This window comes from Suricata suricatta, chromosome 16 (genome assembly GCF_006229205.1).
Source record: "Suricata suricatta isolate VVHF042 chromosome 16, meerkat_22Aug2017_6uvM2_HiC, whole genome shotgun sequence".
In the NCBI taxonomy this organism is placed as follows: Eukaryota; Metazoa; Chordata; class Mammalia; order Carnivora; family Herpestidae; genus Suricata; species Suricata suricatta.
Genome location: NC_043715.1, coordinates 40,152,425 through 40,173,471, shown reverse-complemented (window position 1 = coordinate 40,173,471; position 21,047 = coordinate 40,152,425). Strand labels below are relative to the sequence as shown.

The 21,047-nt window shown below is 60.2% G+C and overlaps 1 protein-coding gene across 3 annotated transcripts in view; it reads right to left on the bottom strand.

Moving 5' to 3' along the window:
* Positions 1–7,354: 7,354 nt before the first annotated feature.
* The window catches only part of CHST8 (carbohydrate sulfotransferase 8), a 121,637-nt gene continuing 107,944 nt past the window's right edge, over positions 7,355–21,047 (bottom strand). For all 3 annotated transcript variants that reach the window (XM_029926351.1, XM_029926352.1, XM_029926349.1), the window contains 2 exons: positions 9,489–9,526; positions 7,355–8,935 (listed from right to left, as the gene is read on the bottom strand). In XM_029926351.1, the coding sequence (XP_029782211.1) occupies positions 7,826–8,935; positions 9,489–9,526 (1,148 nt within the window). In that variant the 3' untranslated portion in view covers positions 7,355–7,825. The remainder of the gene's footprint in view (positions 8,936–9,488; positions 9,527–21,047) is intronic.

Sequence of the window (21,047 nt, the reverse complement as noted above, 5' to 3'; positions counted from 1 at the left end):
CAGGCTCTGAGGTCCTGCTGCCCCCTGTGTGCCCTCAGAAGGGCCTCCTTCATGGGCACTTGGTGCCACTGATTTGTTCTACTTGTTACCGGAAGGGTCCATCTGTTACAAGTTCCAGTCCTTGCCCTTGTTGTCTAAACATGCGGCTTTTACATCCCCTCCTTGAAAACTGAGGGGTGTGAGTGTGCCTGTCCGCACAAATGTGTGTGATATAAGCTCTTGCACATGTTCCAGAAGCCTCTGCAAACATGGCGTACCCTCTGTGGGTTGCATAGTTACATTCATTCTAAACAGAAGCATATTAGCGTGAGCCCCTTGCTGGCCCTCGTGGGGCCCGGCTGGGCCCAGGCCTGGCTCTGGGTCACAGGAGGGAGGACAGGAGGTGAAATGGGTAAGTGCATGTGGCGGCTCAGTCCTGGCGCCAGACTCTGTGTCCAGGAGCTGAGCGGAAGGTGGACATAATGGGGCGGGTGGAGGGTGGGTGTCACCGCACGAAGGTGGGAGGGACTGAGGGGCACAGCCTCAGGTCCTGGCAGCCCCTGCAGAAGGCGCTGGCCGTAGGCTGGCCCAGGACGGTACTTTGTGACCCCTGCCCCTCCCAGTGTGGCCTCCCTGTGGCAGGGGCCATAGAAGCGCTAGGGATCTGCCTGAGTGCCCAAGGGCTGTGTGGGGAGCCCCTGGGCCTCACGGTCCTCCCTGACGCGGGGCCCTGGTGCTGGGCCGGGAGAACACATGTGCCGTCACCACGTGCTCGCGGTGAGCGCCTCGCACAGCACCCCGCACCTGTGATGGCCCAGAAGCATAGGAATAGAGGCAAACTGATGGCCTCCCGGCCTCCTTAGTGGTCCTTCCTGCTATGCAAATATACACATCTCTCCCTTTCTCAAAGCCAATCAGACTTCAGCCCCACCCTGAGCCCCGCCCCTTGGTTCCCACCCACCTCGGTTCACTCATGGGGACCCCATTAGGCCAGCAACCCTGGCTGGAATTCTGGGAGAGCCTAACCCCTGAAAAATGATGGTGAGCCTTTGTCCTCATGTCATTAATTCTCTTGTGACCGAGGCCTTTCCCCGGGGTGGGCACGGGGCTGCGGTGACTGATTGCACCTTCGTGGCCTATGAGGACTTTGGCCAGTGGGAGGTGTTGACAGCGTTTCCCAGGCGAAATGCCGCATGGAGATTAATGACTCCTGAGCTGCAGAGTCTGGGTGAGCCAGGGCTGAGCGGGGCCTGCGGGCCTGCGGACCCCCTGCTCCACCGGCCCCTTGAAGGGGCAGGGCTGCGGGGTCTTCTTCTTCACCCCGGCGCCTAGGATCTCCCAGAAACGGTTGCCTCAGCCTCATGCCTGAAACCTCAAACACAAATAATTTTCAATTTGCCTGGGAGTTTCAATCGTACAATCCAATGTTAAATAATAGATTAGGTGCCTCAGGGAGAGAAACAGGATTTAAGAAGAAGAAATAAATAAAAGGAAAAGTAAAATCCAGCACATGGGCTTGCAGAGTCAGAACGTGGCCTTCCCGCCCGGCCGCCAGGCTCTCCTCTCCCCGGGTCCGCGGAACCGCCCTTGACACCCCTTGGGCAGGTGCAGGCCTCAGCGGGGTTCCACCCTCACCCCCGGCTCCCGGGCTCCGCACCCCAGGGAGAGGCTGACTCCCCAGGCAGATGGGCTGAGCCGTCTGGTAGGTGCAGACAGTCAGGCTGTCCCAAGTGACGGACGTGATCTGATGGGGTTGGGTGACAAAACGGGTACAGGATGGTGGCATCCTCAGACCCCCGAGGAGGTGAAGAGGGTCTGTCTGTGGGACATGACTCGTCTGCCAGTTCTGGAACTGGGGCCATCTCTGTCCGGTAACCTTTCCCTCTGCCCATCCTGGCCAGCCCCCGAGCCTGCCCCCGGCCACGGTCTGCCTTTGCTGCCACAGGAAACCACAGCATCCGCAAGCTCACAGATTCCCAACTCCCACCTTTCCCGCACCCTCCTTGTCCAGCCTAGATTCCCTTGGACCACCATCTTTGTCCCCTTCCCTCCATCTACCACATAGGTCTAGGAGAGCCAAGCTCTGACCTCCACGCTGACACCAAGGCCAAACTGCCAGGGTTTGAATCCCGGAACATCCTCTTACTAGCTGTGTGGGCTTGGGCAAGTTCCTCAGTGTCTCTGTGTCTAGTTTCCTCATCTGTAAAAAGGAGCCCTGTATCTAGCTGACAGGGTTGTAGTAAGGATTAAATTAGCTAATAGCTATACAATGCCGAGAGCAGCTCCTGGTAAACCTGTTAATACCATGATTGTTTATTTTTGCTTCAGGAGCCTAGGCAGGAGGTGCCAGTGGCTTGAGTTAAGATGACAGCGCTGGAGGGGGAAGGCGACATGCGGACTCAGGAGGAGGCAGAGACAACGGGTGTGGAGGGGAGAGTCAGGCTGACGCAAGGGTGGATGGCTGAGCTAGGAAGCCTGGGGCAGGGAGGCCTGCAGGGGAGAAATTTGGGGCTCCAAGGGACGTGCCCTTACACTTGCCGACACAGGGGAGGTTTAGGCTGCTGTTCGTGGGGGTCTGGAGGTCAGGGATCATATGGGTGTGAGACCGCCAAGCTCATCCGGGGCGTGTGGAGACGGTGTGTCACATTCAGAAAGTGGGATAGTTGAGGACACAGAAGTAAGCCATTTCTTTCCACCGGTGGTGGGACTGGAAGACTGACCGCGGAGGCTCAAGAGTGAAGGGCCAGTGGAGGGGGCGTGGGGCAGCCGGACACATTTTGCTGGGCGAGAGGTGACACAGAGCAAGAGCTGGAGGGGACCTGGGGCTACGGCTTTGTCATTTCTTTATTTTTTAAAGTTTATTTATTTATTTTGAGAGAGAGAACACAAGTTGGAGAGGGGCAGAATGAGGAGAGAGAGAGGCCCCAACAGGCCCGGCACCGTCAGCGCAGAGGCCAATGTGGGGCTCAGACTCACGAACCGTGAGATCATGGCCTGAGCCAACATCGAGAGTCTGACGCTTAACCCACTGCGCCTCGGAGGCGCCCCTGACTTTTTCTCTTTTAAAGATGGGTCGTTGGTGGGGAAGGCGGGCTGAGTGTATGAGCAGTGTCTCGAAGGAGAGACAAAGGGCTTGGACCCAGGAGTGAGTGGAGGGCTGGCTTGGACAGGGCAGGGAGGAGAGCCCGACAGAGACAGTGAGCGGCTTTCTGGTCCTTGCTATTGATTTAATCGCAGTGAGAGGCACGCCATCAGCTGTGCACCTTTCTGTGTGTGTCTGCGTCAGTGTGTGGGTGTCTATCTGTGTCCATGCGCACCCAGGTCTGTGTGCGTGTGTAGGTGTGAGTTCACAAGCATGTGTGTGCACCTGCATGTGTGCGTGCACCCGCATCTCTGTGTCTGCATGTGTGTTCACGAGGGTGGGGTGTGTGTGTGCAGGGGCACACCTGTGTGAGTGTGCACCTGCATGTGTGCGTGCACCCGCGTCTCTGTGTCTGCATGTGTGTTCATGAGGGTGGGGTGTGTGTGTGCAGGGGCACACCTGCGTGAGTGTGCACCTGCATGTGTGCTGAGGTCACCCTGGGGGAGACCAGAGAATGAACACAGCAGGTTGCTGATGGCCCCGTGTGGTTTGTGCTCCTGACAGTTGTCACTTCCTCCTGCAGTGAGGTGGTCAGGCTGGAGGGGGGTTGGCTGGGGTGGGGTTTGCCAGGGGAGCGGGGCAGGGTTCAAGGTCCTGAGGCAGGTCAGGCTGCACCCCCCAGTCTAAGCCTGCCGCCAGAGACAGGAGTGGAGCCGGCGAGGGTAGTCGCAGCTCCCTCCTCGCCCCTGGTGACACATGGCCCTTCCAAGCTCTGTGTCTTCCTTGTGTCTGTCCTTTCTAGAGAATCCCGGGACCTTCGGGCCCCATTAGGCCCATGTGAGGTGGGACGGGATTGGGATGGGCAGACGGGGCCTGTTTTCGGACTTGGAGTTAGGGCGGGGATTCTCCGGAGGTGGCCTTTGGGGTCTGCCTAGCGTTACCTGGAGAGGCAGGACCCCATGACTCCACGGGGGACAAAGTGCAGAAGCCGGGTCGACTCCGGGGCAGGCTGGGGACCGGTCTCCCGCGGTGTGGGGATTCGCCACCGCGCCTGGAGCTGCGCGGCCGGAGCGTTGCTGCCACCTCGTGGGCGGGCTGGGGAAGCCCGGGTCGCTGCTCAAGAGCGAGGACCTAGCGCCACCTCGTGGCCGAGTGCTGCCCTTGCCGGCGGAAACCAGCGTCATCCCAGCGCCTCAGCCGGTACCCCGCAGTCGTGGGGGGCGGAGGCGCGGTGATGACACAGAGTGAGGGGTCCCAGCCCCACCGCGTGGGTTTATCCCCGCTCCAGCTTCTGTCGCTGTGCAGTTCTGGCAACCTCTCTGGGCTTCAGCCTCCTCACCTATAAAGTAGGGAGAGGTACGCAGGGTCAAGGCTGCTGGGAAAAGGTATATGGGGCACTTATGGGAGAGGCCAGCACAGCCTGGCCCGCCATGGCACTTGATTCAGGCTGGCAGGTCCCAGGCACCCCTGGGTTGGAATGACTCGCTTCTGACCTCTGATCCTCGCCACTTGCCCTAGGTTTTCTTCATGTGCTTTGGGGAACCGCCCTGCCGCCTACTCTCTCCCCTTCCCTTCAGGAGACAGGCCCACAGGTGAGGGAGGGGACAGGAGCCTCAGCCGGACTCCTGGGTACCCTCAGCTGCCCGCTCACAGCTGAGACAGCTGTGCATAACGGCGCTTCTGGGCCCCCTGAAGGCAGGGCGCAGCTGACACAGGCCTCACCCCCAGGCCAGGCTGGGCCAACAGGATGGAGCAATGCTCAGGGCCCCCCTGCTCTCCCCCGCTGCCTCGCCTCTGCCGCCAGCCCCCCAGCCTGAGCAGTGGGGCCATCCACAAGGGCAGCAGGGCTAACACACCCCTCTGCTCCCCACCCCAGGGGAGGCTCCGGGAGTCTGTCCAGGGTGCGTGTTCACTCTGCCCGGCATCACTGTGCCGGCAGCACGGGCCCCCAGAGAGGGCTTCAGTCTGTTTGGCCCCACTCTACCTGCCCCCAGGCCCCAGAGCCTACTGGGTCTGTTCTGGGGCCCGTGGTCTCCCTGAGCCCTCAGTGCCCAGCTCTGGGGTGGTGGGGAGACATCAGGAAGAAACCCCCTGGATGAGCCATGGGTGTTTTTCAGGGAGAAAAGGCCTTGGAGGAGCTGGGGGGCGAGGGCAGGCCGCCTCCCAGCCCTGGGGTTCTCTTGGGGCTCCCAGCCCCTCCAGTGGGCTCAGCCCAGAGGATGAAGTTGGCAAAGGCCCAGGAGGGGACGTGGGTGCTGGAAGACTGTCTCTCCGCCTCTGCCTGACCACGTCTGTCGTGGGCCCCCATGTGCACAGCCAGGCCTGTGGGGAGGAAGCCAGCGGTGCCCGAGTCTCCCCCTGACCACCTGGCTGGGCCTCACGGCCCCTGTCCCGGGGGACTCCAGGGTTTCTGGGGCTCACAGGCCCCAGGGGGAGCCACCGCACCCCACTGCCCGCCCACCCGAACACCCACACGGACACACTCACAGCCCCAAAGAAACACCCACACTCTTTCTTGTGCGGGCAGTGGAGTCTGCTGTCCTCAGGCCCGGAGGCCACATGAGGCTTGGGGCTCAGACCTGCCTCAGGGTGTGCCCGGGTGGCCTCAGGGCTGGGCCTCTGGCCTGCAGCTGAAGGGCATGTGGGGGGCCGTCTGGCGGTCAGCGTGATCATGGCCTGAACTGTCACCACCCAGAAGGAAAGGCCCTCTTTGATGGGCGTGTTGTGTGTGTACATCTGCCCAACCCAGGCCTGGTGGGCTCAGTGACGGCAGGGGCCAGGGTGTCGTTTTCTGCTCCCACCCCCCCCACCTCTCACACACACACACTCACACACACGCTCACACACACACACACGCTCTCTCTCATACACACACCCTCTCTCACACACACTCACACACTCTCTCACACACACACTCACACACACACTCTCTTTCTCTCTCTCACACACACACACACACTCGCACACACACTCACACGCGCACGCACACACACACACACACTGTGGGCACATGGTCCCATGGTGACCCGAACTGTCTCTAAGCAGCAGCACTGAGTGAGGCGCCCTTCAGGCTGCCCAAGCCGGGCTCCCGGGTGTCCCCTTGCTGACCAGATGACATGGTGACACTGCCGCAGGCTTCACCAAAGGCATTCATGACCAGACACCAGTTGTGCGAGGTGACTTCCATCGAGGCGTCTGCCCCCCACCTCCGTACCGAGAGCCCCTCAGGCCCTGAGCACAGCCTCCTCCTCAGCTCTCTGAGCCCCTCCAGCTGGAACCCGGTAGGGGGATCACCCTGCTCGGGCTTCCTGGATGCATGTGACCCCAAGCAGGTGGGAGGCGGCCTCAGTTCCCGTCCCACTTTTAGAAGTTTCCAGAGCCCCTGGCGGAGGCATGGTGGTGGAGCCGCACACGCGTGTGTGAGCCCGCCTGGGCTGCAGCGGCATGCCCCCTGCCCCTGGGCCCGGGCAGAGCGGCGGACCCACGGAGAGTCAGAAGGCCGTGCCGCCAGCGGGCTGACACACAGACCTTTACGAACAGGCAGCAGCTTCTGTTACAAACAAGACGCCCCAACAGGCACGGCCCCAGCCACGCTCAAAGCCCCAGCACGCTTTCTCTGAGGCCTTTCAGGAATCACCCTGGCTTCTGACCACCTCAGAGCCACTTGTGTGTGTGAAAATGTCTACTTCTGGAGACGTCCCCCCACACCCCCCTGGGCTTCTCCTGCTCCTCCCCCAGAACGTGGTCCCCAGGGGTGGGCAGTCCTGAACGCTCTAAGGTGGTCTGGTCAGGTGAATGGGGCCAGGGTTCAAGGGAGACAGGGGTCAACGCCAAGGTCACGGGGTCTGCAGATGACAGAGATAAAGCCCTGCTTATGGAGAGAAATAGCATTGCTCCCCCGCCTGGAAATGCCACACCGACTGAGACTCCCGTGCAGTGCCCCTCTGACCCCAGTGGGTTGCCCAGAGAGCCCTGGCAGTCCTCAGGGGGGTCCTGCAAAGTGACAAGAAGGGACCCCAGTGGGCCTCCACAGGGACAGGTCTATTTTCACCTTTCGGGATGAGTGTGCTGGTACTGAGAACGGAGAACCTGGTTGATGGAGTCTTGCTTGGCCTCAGGAGTCCAAGTGGGAGGTGACTGGGAACACCCCTCTCACACAGGCCACGCCCACCCGGCTCCCCTGGGCGGGGCTCGCAGGTGCCCGGCTCCGGCTGTCCCGAGGAGGAGACCGAGCCCCCACAGCTTGGGGAAGGGTCCATGCGGTCCCACACCAACACAGAGCGTACACACCGCTACTCTGGAAACCATGTACTTTATTTGGAACCTCATTCCAAGGGCACCTCCCCCCACCCCGGGTCATAGAAAAGCTGCAAACCACGTGGTTTGGTACAAGGCAATGGCTAAGGGACTGCAGGAAATCCCTTACCGCTGGGGCCCTTGTCCTCCAGGCCTCAGAATTCCCTGGTCATCCCGACTCCTGGCTGAGCTGGGTGTGCGCAGCCAGGCCTCCTGGGGTCCTGCCCAGCTCCCAGCGTCTTCCTCAGTCGAGGAGTGAGGAAACGGGTATGGAACAAGGGCCAGCGTCCCCATCCAGGCCTCTGTCCTCCACCTCGGGCCCGCGGCACGGAGCCGCCAAGGCCCGTCACATCCCCTGAGCCCTGGGTACCTCTCAGCTCCCGGGTGAGGGACCACGGATAGCGGGGTGCCTCTGCGGACAGGCGAGCGGGTGCTGCTGGGCTGCCCACGGCCCGCGGGCCCCGCCCGTCAGTACAGGTCCGCGAAGGGCTTGGAGTAGTTGAACATCAGGTAGTCCATGTAGTAGAAGTCGTAGGTGCGCTGCCTCTGCAGGGCCGAGAGCTGCGCGAAGTACTGGTGGGCGATCCGCGCCGTGGTCCGCGCCTCCTGCGAGTGCCGGTCCTTGAACCGAGGGAAGGTCAGGTTCCGCGGCGCCCGGATGAGGCTCAGGAAGAAGTTGGCGTCCTCTTCCATGCTCTCAAACTTGCCTACAAAGTCATAGTCGATGAGGCAGGGGCTGCAGAGCCGGCCGACGTGGTCCCAGTGGATGTCCATGCCCACGGGCCGGTGCACGTCCAGCAGGTACTGGACGAACTCGGGGAACCGCACGCCGGCGCCCGTCCGCAGCGCCTCGCGAGACGCGTTGGCCCGGTACCGGGCCAGGATGGCCTTGCCGAAGACAGGGTGGTAGTAGCTGTTGGGATGCTCGAACTTGTCGCGGAAGGCGGAGACCAGCCTCTCGAAGGGCTCGCGCACGAAGAGCATCTTGGTGTAGGTGCCGAGGCGGTGCAGGATGCCCTGGCGGTCGAAGGTGTCCAGCCGCCGGAGGGCGCCGCCGTAGTGCACGGTGTTGTGCTGGATGTCGGCCGTGGACGAGGCCAGCCCGGCCATCACCATGAGCACCCGCTTCCAGTTGGAGCAGCCCGCCTTGGGCACCTCGCAGTACAGCACGCGGTGGCGGTCCTCCACGAAGATGCGGGACACGTGACGCGGCGTGACCGCCCTGCGGCCGCTGCTCGCGCGGTACTTGGCGCACGCCTCGCGCATCACCCGCTTGCGCTCCTGCTGGCTCCGGTGCAGGGTGACCCCGTGGCCATCCACGGCCCAGGGCGCCGGCCGCACAAAGGCACCGGCTGAGCTGCTGGCCGGGACGGCTGCTGCCGCGGCAGGCGTTTTCTTGATCAGCAGCCGTCGGCGGCGCTGCCGGGGTCGCAGACGCGCCCCCATGTTTAGGGCGGCTTGAGGCCGGTCCGGTACCCGCAGGTTGAGGCTCCTTGGGGCGCGGCTGGACAAGTCTCGGGTGACCTTCTCCGTAGGTGGCTTCAAGTCACCATCCTGGGAACTGCCTGGTGGGAGATCCTGGGGCAAGAAGAGAAACAGTTATCAGGGTGGACAGGACAGCTGGGCACTGAGGGTCACACAGGTCAGGCGCTCACAACGGAGGGGCTTCCTGCCCACTGTGTGGCCTGAGTTTTTTCCGGGTGAAGGAGGAGACCAACTGACCCTGTGGGATATGACCCCTCTGGTCCAGTCCCCAAAGGCCCCCCGCCCCTATCTGGCCATGGCCTTGAGGCGAAAGGCGCAGGTGTCTTTTCAGCCACAAGATGGCGCAGGCCTCCCAGGATCCTCCTGGCCAGGCGAGCCGATGGTGGGGGGGGGGAGGGGGCTGGCGGCTGAGGCGGTGGCTCAAATTTACTGCCTCTGTGAGGCCAAGTCCAAAGCCGCCATCCAACAGGAGAGGGAAATCCATGGGGCCAAAGCCCTGGGCATTGTTCCCAAGGATCTTGGGAGGGTCTGGGCACATTTTTCTTTCCAAGAACGAATTCAACATGAGCTCCAAATTTTCTCCCCTGCCCTCCCCAACTTTCCCCAGGCTGCCGGTGCTGAGATTTATCTGACTCTCAGAACTCACGTTGTAGGGCTGCTGTGGCCTGATGCTGAACTTTAGTCCTGAAAAGCAGAGAGGACAGGATTAGCGGCAGAAGTACCACATGGCCTCCAAGGACCTGCTCACGGGCTCTTGACAGTGGACACCTGGGCTGGAGGGCACTAGCAATGGGCTCTGCGAAAAGGCAGTTCAGGGGGCAGAGAGGAGTGGGCATGGGTCAGTGTGAGTGAGCCCCCTCCACTCCCCTACCCACGTGGAAAATGAGGGCGCAGCAAGATGCGGCCCCACAGGTGCCCAGCTGATGACTCCTCAGTATCCTACCTCCCGATGTGACCGGGAAGGTTCAAAAGGTGTCCTGGCCAGGTGTGCCCACACATCTGCCCAGTGCAACAGCTAGGAACCTCACAGACTGCCCCGCGCCCCCACACAACTCACACTGTCATCCAGCCACGGAAAGCTCTGTTCGTCCTTTCTATGCCCTTGATCTAGTGGATGTGGACTCTCTGTTCTTGGAGTCCGACACACTTACATCCACACCTTTGCACACACAGGCCGGGGAGTGGAACGCACACCTTCCCTTGAATGAGTGCCTCCCCACTTGCTCTGGGAAGTCCTCTAACCTGGGTATCTACTTCGAAATTTTGGCCAACTCAGTTGGCCCTGGGGCTCTGGTATGAGCTGGCCACATCTGCTCACCCTGGTCTCCCCCAAAGGGCTGAGCAGGGCCCAGGCATGGGGTGATTGTCTGGCAAGCACTTGGCACTGGAGGGAGATGGAGACAGATCAGTGCATTGCTGACTGCACCCCACAATGTCACCCCTCCCATTTAGCTCGGTGGGGGCCGAGGTCACCCAGGATGACAGGAGCTGGAGAAATGAGCCTTTGGTCAGAGGAGAGGATTCTGCTTCATACGCTGGTTCACATTGAGGGAAGTCCTAGGAGAACATGAGGATTTCCTTTGGGGGAACTTATTTGGAGTCTTGGCCTCCTTTCCCATCCCCGTCTGGCCACTGAGGCGTCAGGGGCTCTTCTAGGTCTCCTGCATTGGAAGTGGCTGTTTCTGCTCTGAGGCTTTGCCAAAGGCCACAGTCACGATCAGAACCAGCCAGCCTTTACACAAGTGAAGACTTGAACTTCCAGTTGGCAGAATGGGGCACACCTGTTCTGGCTACTCTGGGCTGTGTGTGCGCGAGATGTTCCCGGCCACCTCTGTATACGTGGCATCGGTCCGGTGCCTGGAGCCCCGCTGCTGAGAGGACGTCCAGGTCCTCTGTCCCTGAGCCAGGCACTCTCCCGATTTCTCCGCAAGGTCGTCTTACAGGTTCAGCCGTTGCTATGACTCTGACCTCATACTGGTCAGTCCGAGGATGTGCCTGTACGTCTCCTTCATTCGCCAGCTACTGAGGAGGTGGGGACGTGAGGTCACGCCTGGGCTGGAAAGTACACATGCTTCGAGTTCCAAAAGTGGCACAAAGGTGGAACCTGAGCAGGCTGCATATTTCTTTTGTTGCAGTATTTCTCTTTGATCCCTTCGGGCTGGGAGCAGGGGTGTGCCCTTCCCCGGGCAGAGGACAGAGTATCCATACCTTCCTAGGCATGCCCAAGCTTATGCGCAAAATGTGTACAGGTGGGGGAGCCCTGAAATAGGGCTTCCAGACTCTACCACGGAGCTGAGGGGGAGCTCCACATAGAACTGGCTGCACCTCTTGGGGCATGGGGTGCAAGCAGTGGGTACTTGACCCTGAGACAGGAGTTTTTTCAAATTGAGTCCCTCACCAGCGCCCCGTTCTCCTCCCAGAGCCTACTTCCCCCCTGCCAGACCCCCTGCCCCTACCCTGCACCCCCTCATTCCAGCCTGAGCTTCTTGAACTTCTTTCTTTCTGACACATGAGGCTTTCCTCCTGCAGTTGGTGATCACAGACCCCTTCCCCGGAAGGGACTCGCCGCGCGTTCAGTTTTCCTCCACACTGCTGGGTTTCCTTAATTGTTTTCTCCTGGTGATGGCAGCTGGTCTGCTAAATCTCCTCCTCAGAGTCTCAGGTTCGGGAATTTACTCTGCTTGTCAATCCTGTCAGCTTGTCAAGGAACGGTGGCACTTACTTATATTCCTTTTCCAGAGCAAATGAGTCATGCCAGATTTGGGCAAGAGTGGGACTCCAAAGGCACCTGCCAGCCGGTGGAGCCGGACAAGGATGCGCTCACGGAGTTGTCAGCCCTCACAGCTGTGACCTCCCGCTGGCGCCCTCCTCACGGCCTGGAGGGTGGCGGGCTGCGGGATTGGTCCCATTTCACCCGTGCAGACTGGACCGAAGGGTGCTGAGCCCCGAGGGGGTTTCGAGGTTGGCCCACTCGAAGGCTGGAGAGGTCGTCCCTGCTGGACAGAGCCCACGGCTGGGGGAGCCCCTGACCTCTTGGCCATGTTTACCCAGTAAAGTCATCTCAGCGGCAGTTGTCCCCTTTGGAAAGAATAATTGTCTTGTGGGAAAGCCAACAACAGATCTTACGTGGGCCCGAGTTTGCCACGAGCTGTCTGTCCCCAGCCTTTAAACTTACTGCAACTCACTTGGCAAAGACGGACCCTCTTCCATGGGCCATTTTGGAAGAAAGACAGGAAGTTAATGAAGGAGATGTAACAGGCTCTCCCCTGCCAGAGGCCCACTGGCCTTACTTTTTCTGTGGAGGAAGCTACTCTTCCACGAACTGCTTGGACAAAGGCCAAAACAAAAATCACCCCTAGCTCTGAGCAGGTGAAGACCAGCAGCCTTGGGTGCCTTGATGGTTACACTTCAGGATGCCGGACAGCTCTGTGGAGTGACCAGGGGAGGGCAGCTAAGGGTCCTACGTCTGCTGCACCCATGAAAGTATGTATTGCCACCAGGAGCCACCAGACTGAGTGCCATGGGAGGGACTTATGTGAGGGGGGCACTTGGCTAAATATAACCACCACCAGCCCCTCCCAAGCCTTTGAATGAACATGCCATCAGAGAGAAGCAGTGGGCTGGCTGGACCACACAAGCCACCCCCCCAGCGTCCTTGTCCATCTGACGTCACCAGGGCTGCCACATGCCTCCGCTGTCCCCCACCCCCGCTCTGCAGCAGAGGAATCCCAAGGCCGGTCACGCACATGCTCCATGTTCAGCGTCTGAGTTACCTGTCTTCTCCTTTCCACATAATGTTAACAGTCTGTAAGGCAGCTCCGTCCGCTGCACAGTAAGAGAAAAACAACCTCTTCCTCCTTCTGGACAGATGACATTTGCAGAGTGGTCGAAACACACGCTCTACAGTAAGAGTGAGCATGGGTGAGAATAAACAAGGCGTGAGTTGCTGAGACGGCCAAGTGGACCCCACACTGTGAACTCGTCGTTGGTTGAGGGTTTTCTTGTGAGTGTTTGGCTGGAGGCTTGCTGGTTACCTGCCAAGGAGAGGCAAAGGCTGGGGACGGTGTGCGTGGCCAGTTTCTCGTAATTAGGCTGTGACGCTTGGGTCCGGAGCAGCGCTGCGGCGGGCCTTCATGGTCACGTGAGCTGCCGTCTCCTCCTCTCTGAGTCACAGGAGAGACACCTGCTGGGTTCAATTCAAAAGCCCTAATCTCTGATGTCCAGGACCCACTGGGGGGTCAGGCTGTATAGACTGGTGACACTGACATGAGTCAAAACTGGACCCAAGTCCCTAGAAAGGGCTGGAAACATCACACGAACCCTTGGGTGACCGTGTTTGAGGACAGTGACTGCGATTCTGGTTGCTCAAATCTCAGTCCCAAGTCCTGATAGTGGGAGGAGCGTCCAGATACTCCGAATGCTGTGGCCTGGGGGCAGGCAGGGCTGTCCTGAAGGAGTCAGAGCTGCAAAGGGGAACAGGTGGGAGACGGAAGGGGCCGGCAGGGCCGCGGGGCGTGGGTGTGAGTCCACAGGCCCTGCTCTGTGCAGCTTTGGGTCCTGGAAGTACACCAAACTGTGTTTCCATGGCTCCTTCATGCCCTGGATCTCCTGATGGCTGTGTCTGCGTGGTCACAACGATCTGTCCCTACTATCCACAGGTCTGCTTCTGCTGCCCATCAGGCCAGGAAACTTCAGGGCTCTCGGGCCAGCCTGGGCAGGGACGGCACTGAGAACGATGCCCCCCGGCGTCCTGGTGTCCCTCATGTGTGAGATACAGACTGCAGGCTTCGGTCTGACCCCAGAGTTCCTGGCAGGTGTGTCCGGTGGATGAGCAGCGCGGCCCTGCTCAGAGCAGCCGCTCCCCCCGGCAGGTGTGCTGTGACCACGGTCTCCGCGCCGTGGGGCAGCTGGCAGGGCCAGGCAGCATACAGGTCCTCGTGCGGTGGTGCTGAGACACAAGGTGTGAGGCAGGGATGCCAGCCGGAGAAACAGCCAGGAGGGTGTGCTGCTCACTGGGTCAGGGGAGAGAGCCCTGAGGGAACTGCCAGGCCCACTCCACAGGGAGTGCAGAAGGGCTTTGAATGAGGGGCTCAATTCGTCCTCCATGGCTCAGACATATATATGGGGGGGCATATTTTAAGCAATTGGCTCATGCAATCGTGGGGGCTGGCGAGACCAAAATCTGCAGGCTGGAGATGCAGGGAAGAGACAATGCTGTAGGCTGAGTGTGAGGGTCACCTAGAGGCAGAATGCTCTCCTCCTTGGAAGCCCTTGGTCTTTTCTCTTAAGGCCTTCAACTGATTAGACGAGGCCCGCCCACATTATGGGTAATCTGCTTTACTCAAAGTCTACGGACTTAAATATTCTTTACATCTAAAAAACGTACCTTCGCTGTAACAGCTAGGCTGGTGTTTGACCAAACATCTGGGCATTACAGCCTGGTCAAGTTGACACAAAACTAACCACTGCACGGGGTGTAGTAATGTCTCAGGGCTTCGATAACAAAGCACCACCAAACCGGGTGGCTTAAAATGACAAACGTTTAACTCTTCCACCGTTCTGGAGGGTGTATGTCCGAAATGAAAGTGTCAGCAGGGCCGTGTCCCTCCACAGCCTCTTCTAGCTTCTAGTAGCTTCTAGAAGTCCCAGACATTCCCTGGTTTGTGGCCACCAGCCTCTGCCCCCATCTTCGCATTGTGTGTGCCTGTCACTGTCCTTCTTCTTCGAAGGACACCAGTTATTTTGAGTGAGATCCCACCCTAATGACCTCATGTTAACTTGATGACATCTGCAGACGCTATAAGGTCATACTCACTGGTCCCAGGGGTTGGGAATTCAACATAATTTGGGGGAGGGGACACAGTTCAACCCATAACAGGGCTGAGGTGACTTCCGAAGGGCTTTAAGGGGCAGGGCAGGAACAGCCCAGAGAAGAAAACGGGTCCCCAGCTGACCAGTAGATCATGTTAGATCTCGATGTTCTTGGGCAAGGACCACGTCTTGTCTGTGTGGGACAGTCTGGCAAAGTGCCCAGCACAAAGCAGGAGCTCAATAAATGCCTGTGGAAAGGCTGGCGCTGCTTGGACTGAGAGCATCCCCTGGAGGAGCTTCTCCAGGCCGGCCCGGCAGCCCGTGCACGCCACCCAGGCGGTGTGGTCATATCCACGGCGCATCTGCCTGGCAACCCCCCCCCCCCGGCCATCTGTGGGGGACCAGGCCAGGCCTGGGGCCCCAAGGTGGCCACGCCTCCTCCTCAGGCTCTGCCTTTTTGAGGGGCAACCCCCCTCGTGGACCTCTGATGCCTCACTGTGAGCTGCCTCCCTTCCTCTGGGCAGGTTGTTAATTTATGCAGATGAGATGCAAAACTGAAGTTTAAACACACTCAGCAATTAGAGGGCAGCCTGGACTCAAGGCACAGAATTCAGATAGAAGAAGCCTCACGGAAGGGTCTTAAATTCTCACTTGTGATCACAGGAAAATCCGACTCATTAAATTCTCTGCTCCGGCTCCGTGGACAGCCGTGCCCGCCTCTGCTGGCCCGGACCCAGGGCAGGGAGACAGCGTTCCCGGCTGCTCTGCGGCCAGAGTGGAACCCCGGGGAGAGGCAGAGGCCAGGCCGGGAGCGGCCCCCGGCAGGGCCGTCCGTGGGTGGCCCTATGGGACCTCTCCTCCTGCCTCAGCCTCTGTGGGTGAGCTTTTTCCGGCTGTTCGAAGACCACCAAACTCATGGTGAGGTGACACAGTAGCCCAGACCAGAGCGGGGGCCTCCCCTCTCCTCCTGGAGACTCCACTGGGAGTCTCAGCTTTGAACAAGGGGTCATGTATTTTAAAAGAAAAGGGCACGGCTGTGTGACCTTGGACAAATCCCTTGAGTTCACTGACCCTTAGTGTCCTCATCTGTAAAATGGGATAAAAATACCCATCTTGCAGGTCCATAGATGTGGAAATGAAACACGCACAGTGCCTGGCACAGAAAGCCCGTGGGGTTCCTGGGGTTCCTATCACCGGGTCACCTTCACAGCTGCTGAGCTCTGAGCGCAGCTCCTGCACCGACACAGGGACTCTGGGGCCCGTCTGCAGAGGAGGGAAGCAGGAACCCTCCCGTCTCGGGCTGATGGGCACCTGACAGCTCTGACCACACTTGTTTTGTTTAGCGATTCCATTCCTTCGCCTCCGTGATCAGGACCCACGATTCAGCCAGGTAGCTGGCTGTCAGCTCCGCCTGGGCGGTGCGTTCCCTCAGCTGCCGGAGCGGGCGCGGCGCTGCCGTCAGCCGGCCAGTTAGCCGGTCTGCGAGCCCAGCAGCTGTGCTGCTGCTCCTCGGTCACCACTCTGCCCAGCACTTGTAGGGGAGGGGGCGGGGGTAATCCCTGAGCATCCACCCCCCTCTCCGGTAAACCCGCCTGCTCCAAAGCTCTCTTCTGTCGGAGCCTGGGGTGATTCCTACCATGTTCGGGGAGAGGGGTCGTGCGCCCCCTCCAGGCGCCAAGCACTGCACTGTACCTCCACGTGTGCATGTCACATGGAACCGACAAGGGACGGCATGCACACTGACGGGGCGCGACAGGCTGCGTCTCCGCGCACGCATCCTGCCGTGTGCCGCGCCGTGCACCGGATGGGGAGCGCGTATGTTCACGTCTGTGTTCGTGGCACGTGGCTTAGATCAGCTCATGACCTTCGTGCCTTCTTTCAACACAAGCGAGCCTGGGAGGATTAGCAGGAACTTGCGAATGCTGATGCAGGGGAGGAAGCATGAGGTTCAGGGCACTCGCTGGCGCCCCCTGGCGGCCCATCTCTGCCTCCCCTGCAGGCCGCAGAAAACAGTCCTGCTGGCCAGCACCGTTTGTCCCTTCTCTACACACAGATTGAGCACCTGCGTGTGCCAGGCAGTCTTACACACCGGTGACTCTGTCTTGGCCGTGAATGGGACAGTCGTAGCCCCTGCCCTGGCGGAGCTTCTGGTCTAGCGAAGAAATGAGGCACTGAGCAATTCTGTGTGATGGCTCCCATGGTGCCTCAGCAGGCGACATGTGACAGGGGAGGGGCATCAGGTGAGGTCTCCCTAAGGCAGTGACAATCGGCACCTGGGGGTATGAGGGCAGTCCTGGCAGAGATCACCTTGCACCAGGAGAGGGACAGAGAGAACGAAGTGTGTGGAGAAATGGTAGCACCCTGGGGCTGGGGGTTGGGGGAGCAAGCTGGGGGCCCTACGGTGCTGACAAAGACCCCTCATCCTATCTCCTGAGGCCCAAGGGGAGTCTAAAAAGGCTTTAAGCTGGGAGCTGTTTGGAATTTAAGGATCGTTCTGAGATGAAGAGCTGAAGACAGAAGCAGAAAGCGTGGTCAGCGGTTGTTGCCACTGTCCAGGGAGGAGACGCATGGGGCCTGAACGCCGGTGGGCGCGGCGGCAGGTGGAGGAATGGTTGGGGTTGGGGAAGAATGAGCAGGGCGGGCACCGGCGGAGGTTTAACCCCGGCTCCATGGGCGGTGTGGAGGGCCGACTTGTAGTGCCTGCTGACTCTTGTGGTGTAAACACGTCTTCCATGGCCGATTTCAAGCTAGTGAACACGGGGTTGGGCCTCTGTGGGCCGCTGGTGCAAGCCAGCTCTGGGTCAGTAATCCTCGGGGACTGCCTGGGAGCAGAATAAGAGAGCTTCTGTTTCTGGCTTGAGCAGCAGGACAATGAAGCCATTTCCAGGGGAGGGAAATGCAGATCCTCACTGGTTTGAGATGCCTATCGGGTCTCCCAAGGGTAGATGTCCGGAGGGCAGACGGACGGAGAAAGGGCTGGGCTGGGCAGACGCCAGTGCAGGAGCCCCGTTCCACGGCCTGGGGCCATCTGGGGCCGGGGGAGGGTGCGGAAGAGGAGGGGCAGGGACCCTAGGGAGCCACAGGCTCAGGCTCCGGGGACGGAGGCCAGGTCAAATGGGACTCCTGTGTGGCTGTCAGGGGCCTGATTTGGCCTAAGTATTGGTGAATTCCTACCAGAGGTTTCCAAGAAATAAAAAGGAGTGAGTCATGCTGGAGCCTGAGGCTGCCTGTTTGCAGGGAAAGTGGCGGCAGCACCAACCGGCCGGCCCGCGCCGGGCGCCTCACCACTGGAACGCAGTCGGGCCTTCAGCGGCCGCCGCCGCCGGGGCAGCCTCATTACTGTGGTGGCCAAGTCACAAGATAATGATCAGTCCAGCTCTGGCTGGCTTCGGGAGGTGTCGTTCTGGCTGCGGCGTCAATTACTGAGCCGGCCTGTGGCTGTCAGGCCCGTCACAGCTGCTGCCTGCGATACCCGGAGAGCCACAAAAGTAAATCCGTTCTGGCCGGGGTTTCCCGGAAGCTCCCCAGTCCCCAGCCACCCCGGAACCCCTGCAAGAGCTGCTCTGTCCTGAGGGGCACACTCCAGGCCCCCCAGGAGTGGGTGGGGCGGGTTCCTGGAGGCGGACCTCCGAGGGGCTGCCCAGGGGGCTCAGCGAGGGAGGTGCCCCAGCGGCGGTGCACAGTGGTCACGGCTGCTGCCCACCAGTTGTGCCCAGAGGGGCCGGGGCGGCAGGCCTCCTTCCCAGCCTGACCCCGGCAGCTGCAGCTCCAGGCCCCCCAGTACCACGGAGGCCGCTGAACTGCAGCTGCATTTCAGGGATCCCCCCGGGGGGCCCTTGAGCAGAACAGAGCCTCTGGCGACCCACAGGTTGCGAGGGTGAGCCTGGCAGTGCTTGGAGCACGGGGTGGGGGGGGGGCGGGGGGAGCTGGCGATCAGTCCATCACATCCCTGCCGAGGGCCTGGATAGCGGCAGGGAGATGTGACTCCCAAGGCGAGGCCTTGAATGTCGGGAGGGGCAAGGCCTGGAGCATAGCAGTAACCTTGGCCTTGGTGGGTGCTGACTCTATGGGACACCACCGTTGCTGGACATCTAGCCAAGACTCACCTCCTTTCCCTTCTGGCGGGCCAGCCCTTGGCTCTGGCCATCCTCTCCCCCCACTGCCCGACCGCAGTGTGCCAGGCTGGGCTCCACACCCACACAACACACTCACACACAGACTAGACTCACAGCCCCCGGCTCCTGGAAGGGACCAGTTCTGGGGCCCTGACAGACAGCATGACAGAGCGAAGATGGAGGACCCTGGCAGCTGCATATTTCAACGTCTTTCTGGAGGTAACTGAGGAATGGCCCAGGTAAGAGTAACGCCTGAAGGAAGGGCAAAACTGGTTAAGGATTCTTCCATCCTAATGGGGTGCCTGAGCTCAGGCGGTGCGGGGAGATGAGAAGGGGAGGGAGGGCTGGAGGACTCAGGGAGTCAGGATGTGAGGGGGAGGGTAGGAAAATGTCTCTCCACCCACATGTGGTCACAAGGGGGTCCAGGGGGACAGAGGCGTCTGTAGGGGAGAAGCCCCGACCCTGAGTCAGACCCCATTGACCCAGAGACACAAGACTTGAGTGAGGCTCCTAGAGCGAAGCCCTCAGCGGGCAACAGTGCGGGGCGGGGGGGGCGGTGAAAACTGTCCCGACACAGCCGGCAGCCCCGCTCCGCGCCTTCCAGCGTCCTGGAGAGCACAGCCAACACAGAGCCGCATGACACCGCCCTTGTTAGCTCTGAGCACAGGAATATTAAGTAAAACCAAACCCTGCAAATGTCATCCAGCGTTTTCACAATTGTCATGTGCACTGAGGACTTGCCGAAGTCTTTAAGGCGACCTCTCAGCTGAGACCCTCGGTCCCCTCCCGTCTCCAGCGTCTTCGGGGGCTGTCTCCTTAACCATGAGAGGCCCCATCTGCTGGGAGCCCAGTGCTCTTTGCCGGGATGGGGCCGGAGTGCCGGGTTCCCAGAAGGCACTGTCTGAGCTCTCTGAACCTTCCCTGCAGGCTCAGCAGGTGTCTTCTGGAAATCAGACCCACTGGCCTTGCAAACAGAGCGTGATCCCGTGTAATGGCTGCTCGAAGGTGGGGGGGGGTCTCTTTGAAAGGAGCTGGAGACGGTCCTTCGGTCCTGGTCCTTCGCTGTTTTTCTGCTTCCTTTGAAGTCCCACCGGCGGCATCACAGGCTCGGAGACGGCCCCACCCCACCCGGCTGCGTGCTTTTCCTGCGGAATTAAGACCCTCCCATCTTCCGGATTACCCGGCCTGTCGTTGCGGTCGTGAATATGTAATTCCAAGAAACAAAAGCAGCCCAGCTTGTGCCTTCGGCTTTCCACGCCTGTGTGTGGTGCAGATGAGGGGCTGTCGGCGGAGGTGCGTGTAGGCCGTGCTCCCCAGAATTAATGACTCGCTAGCCGGGTGAGAGCGCTCAGCCCACCGAGGCATCTTCTGCAGGATTAAACGTCACTCCTTCTAATGACTTGATTTATGTCTGGAGGTTTACAGCTCCAAACAAAATATTGTGATGATGGCAATAAATCACACTGGGGACGCTTAGAACGACAACGAGCATGTTTTCTGTGTGTTCGGGAGGCGGTTACAGAGCGCGGGCGCTGTGTGATAGCGCAGGGAGGGCCTGGGGCTCATGGGTGCGCGGCAGTGGGCAGCGTGAACAGGGCACGGCAGGCGCTGAAGGCCCGAGGCTCTGTGAGAGTTTGTGATTGGAGGTGCCAGGGACTTTGGAAGAGCTGGAGACGGTCAGGAAGGGCACCATCCGGGCGCTGGGGGCGGTGCATGCGTGGCGGGTCTCCTGAGAATGTCATTTCCAGCTTTCAGCCGCCATCTGCCCCGCTGCACCCCTAACTAGGAGCACGAGCTAGCTGAGGTCAGAGCAAGGAATCCTCCCAAGGATGACACCTCTCCTCTGTGCTCAGGACAGTTTCTGGAAGACACCGGGGCCATTTTCCAGTCTGCAGCCCTGTCTTGGGTGGGGAGAGAGCAGGAGAATGAGGGCCAATCTGGCTGCAGACAGGTGCCCCTGGGGTGGCATCTCTCACTCAGCCAATCAGCGGAGAGTGATCTCTCCCCACTGAGACCTCACCCTGCCGAGAAGCGCTCAGAGGAACACTGACGTCAGCCTCAAGGTTCAGGAAGAAAAGCCCTGCTTCCCCAGCTCCCGTCCTTGGCTGAAGGATTCTGTCAGAGAGGTTGTCACCCGTGCCCCCAACATCTGGGACAGGCTGACCTTGTAAGGCAGGGCAGAGGCTGGAGAAGGCGAGGGGTGGGCCGTGGGGGGAGCAGGGTGCACAACGCAGCTGGACCATTCCTGCCAACCCAGTGACTGTTCTGGCCGGAAGTCG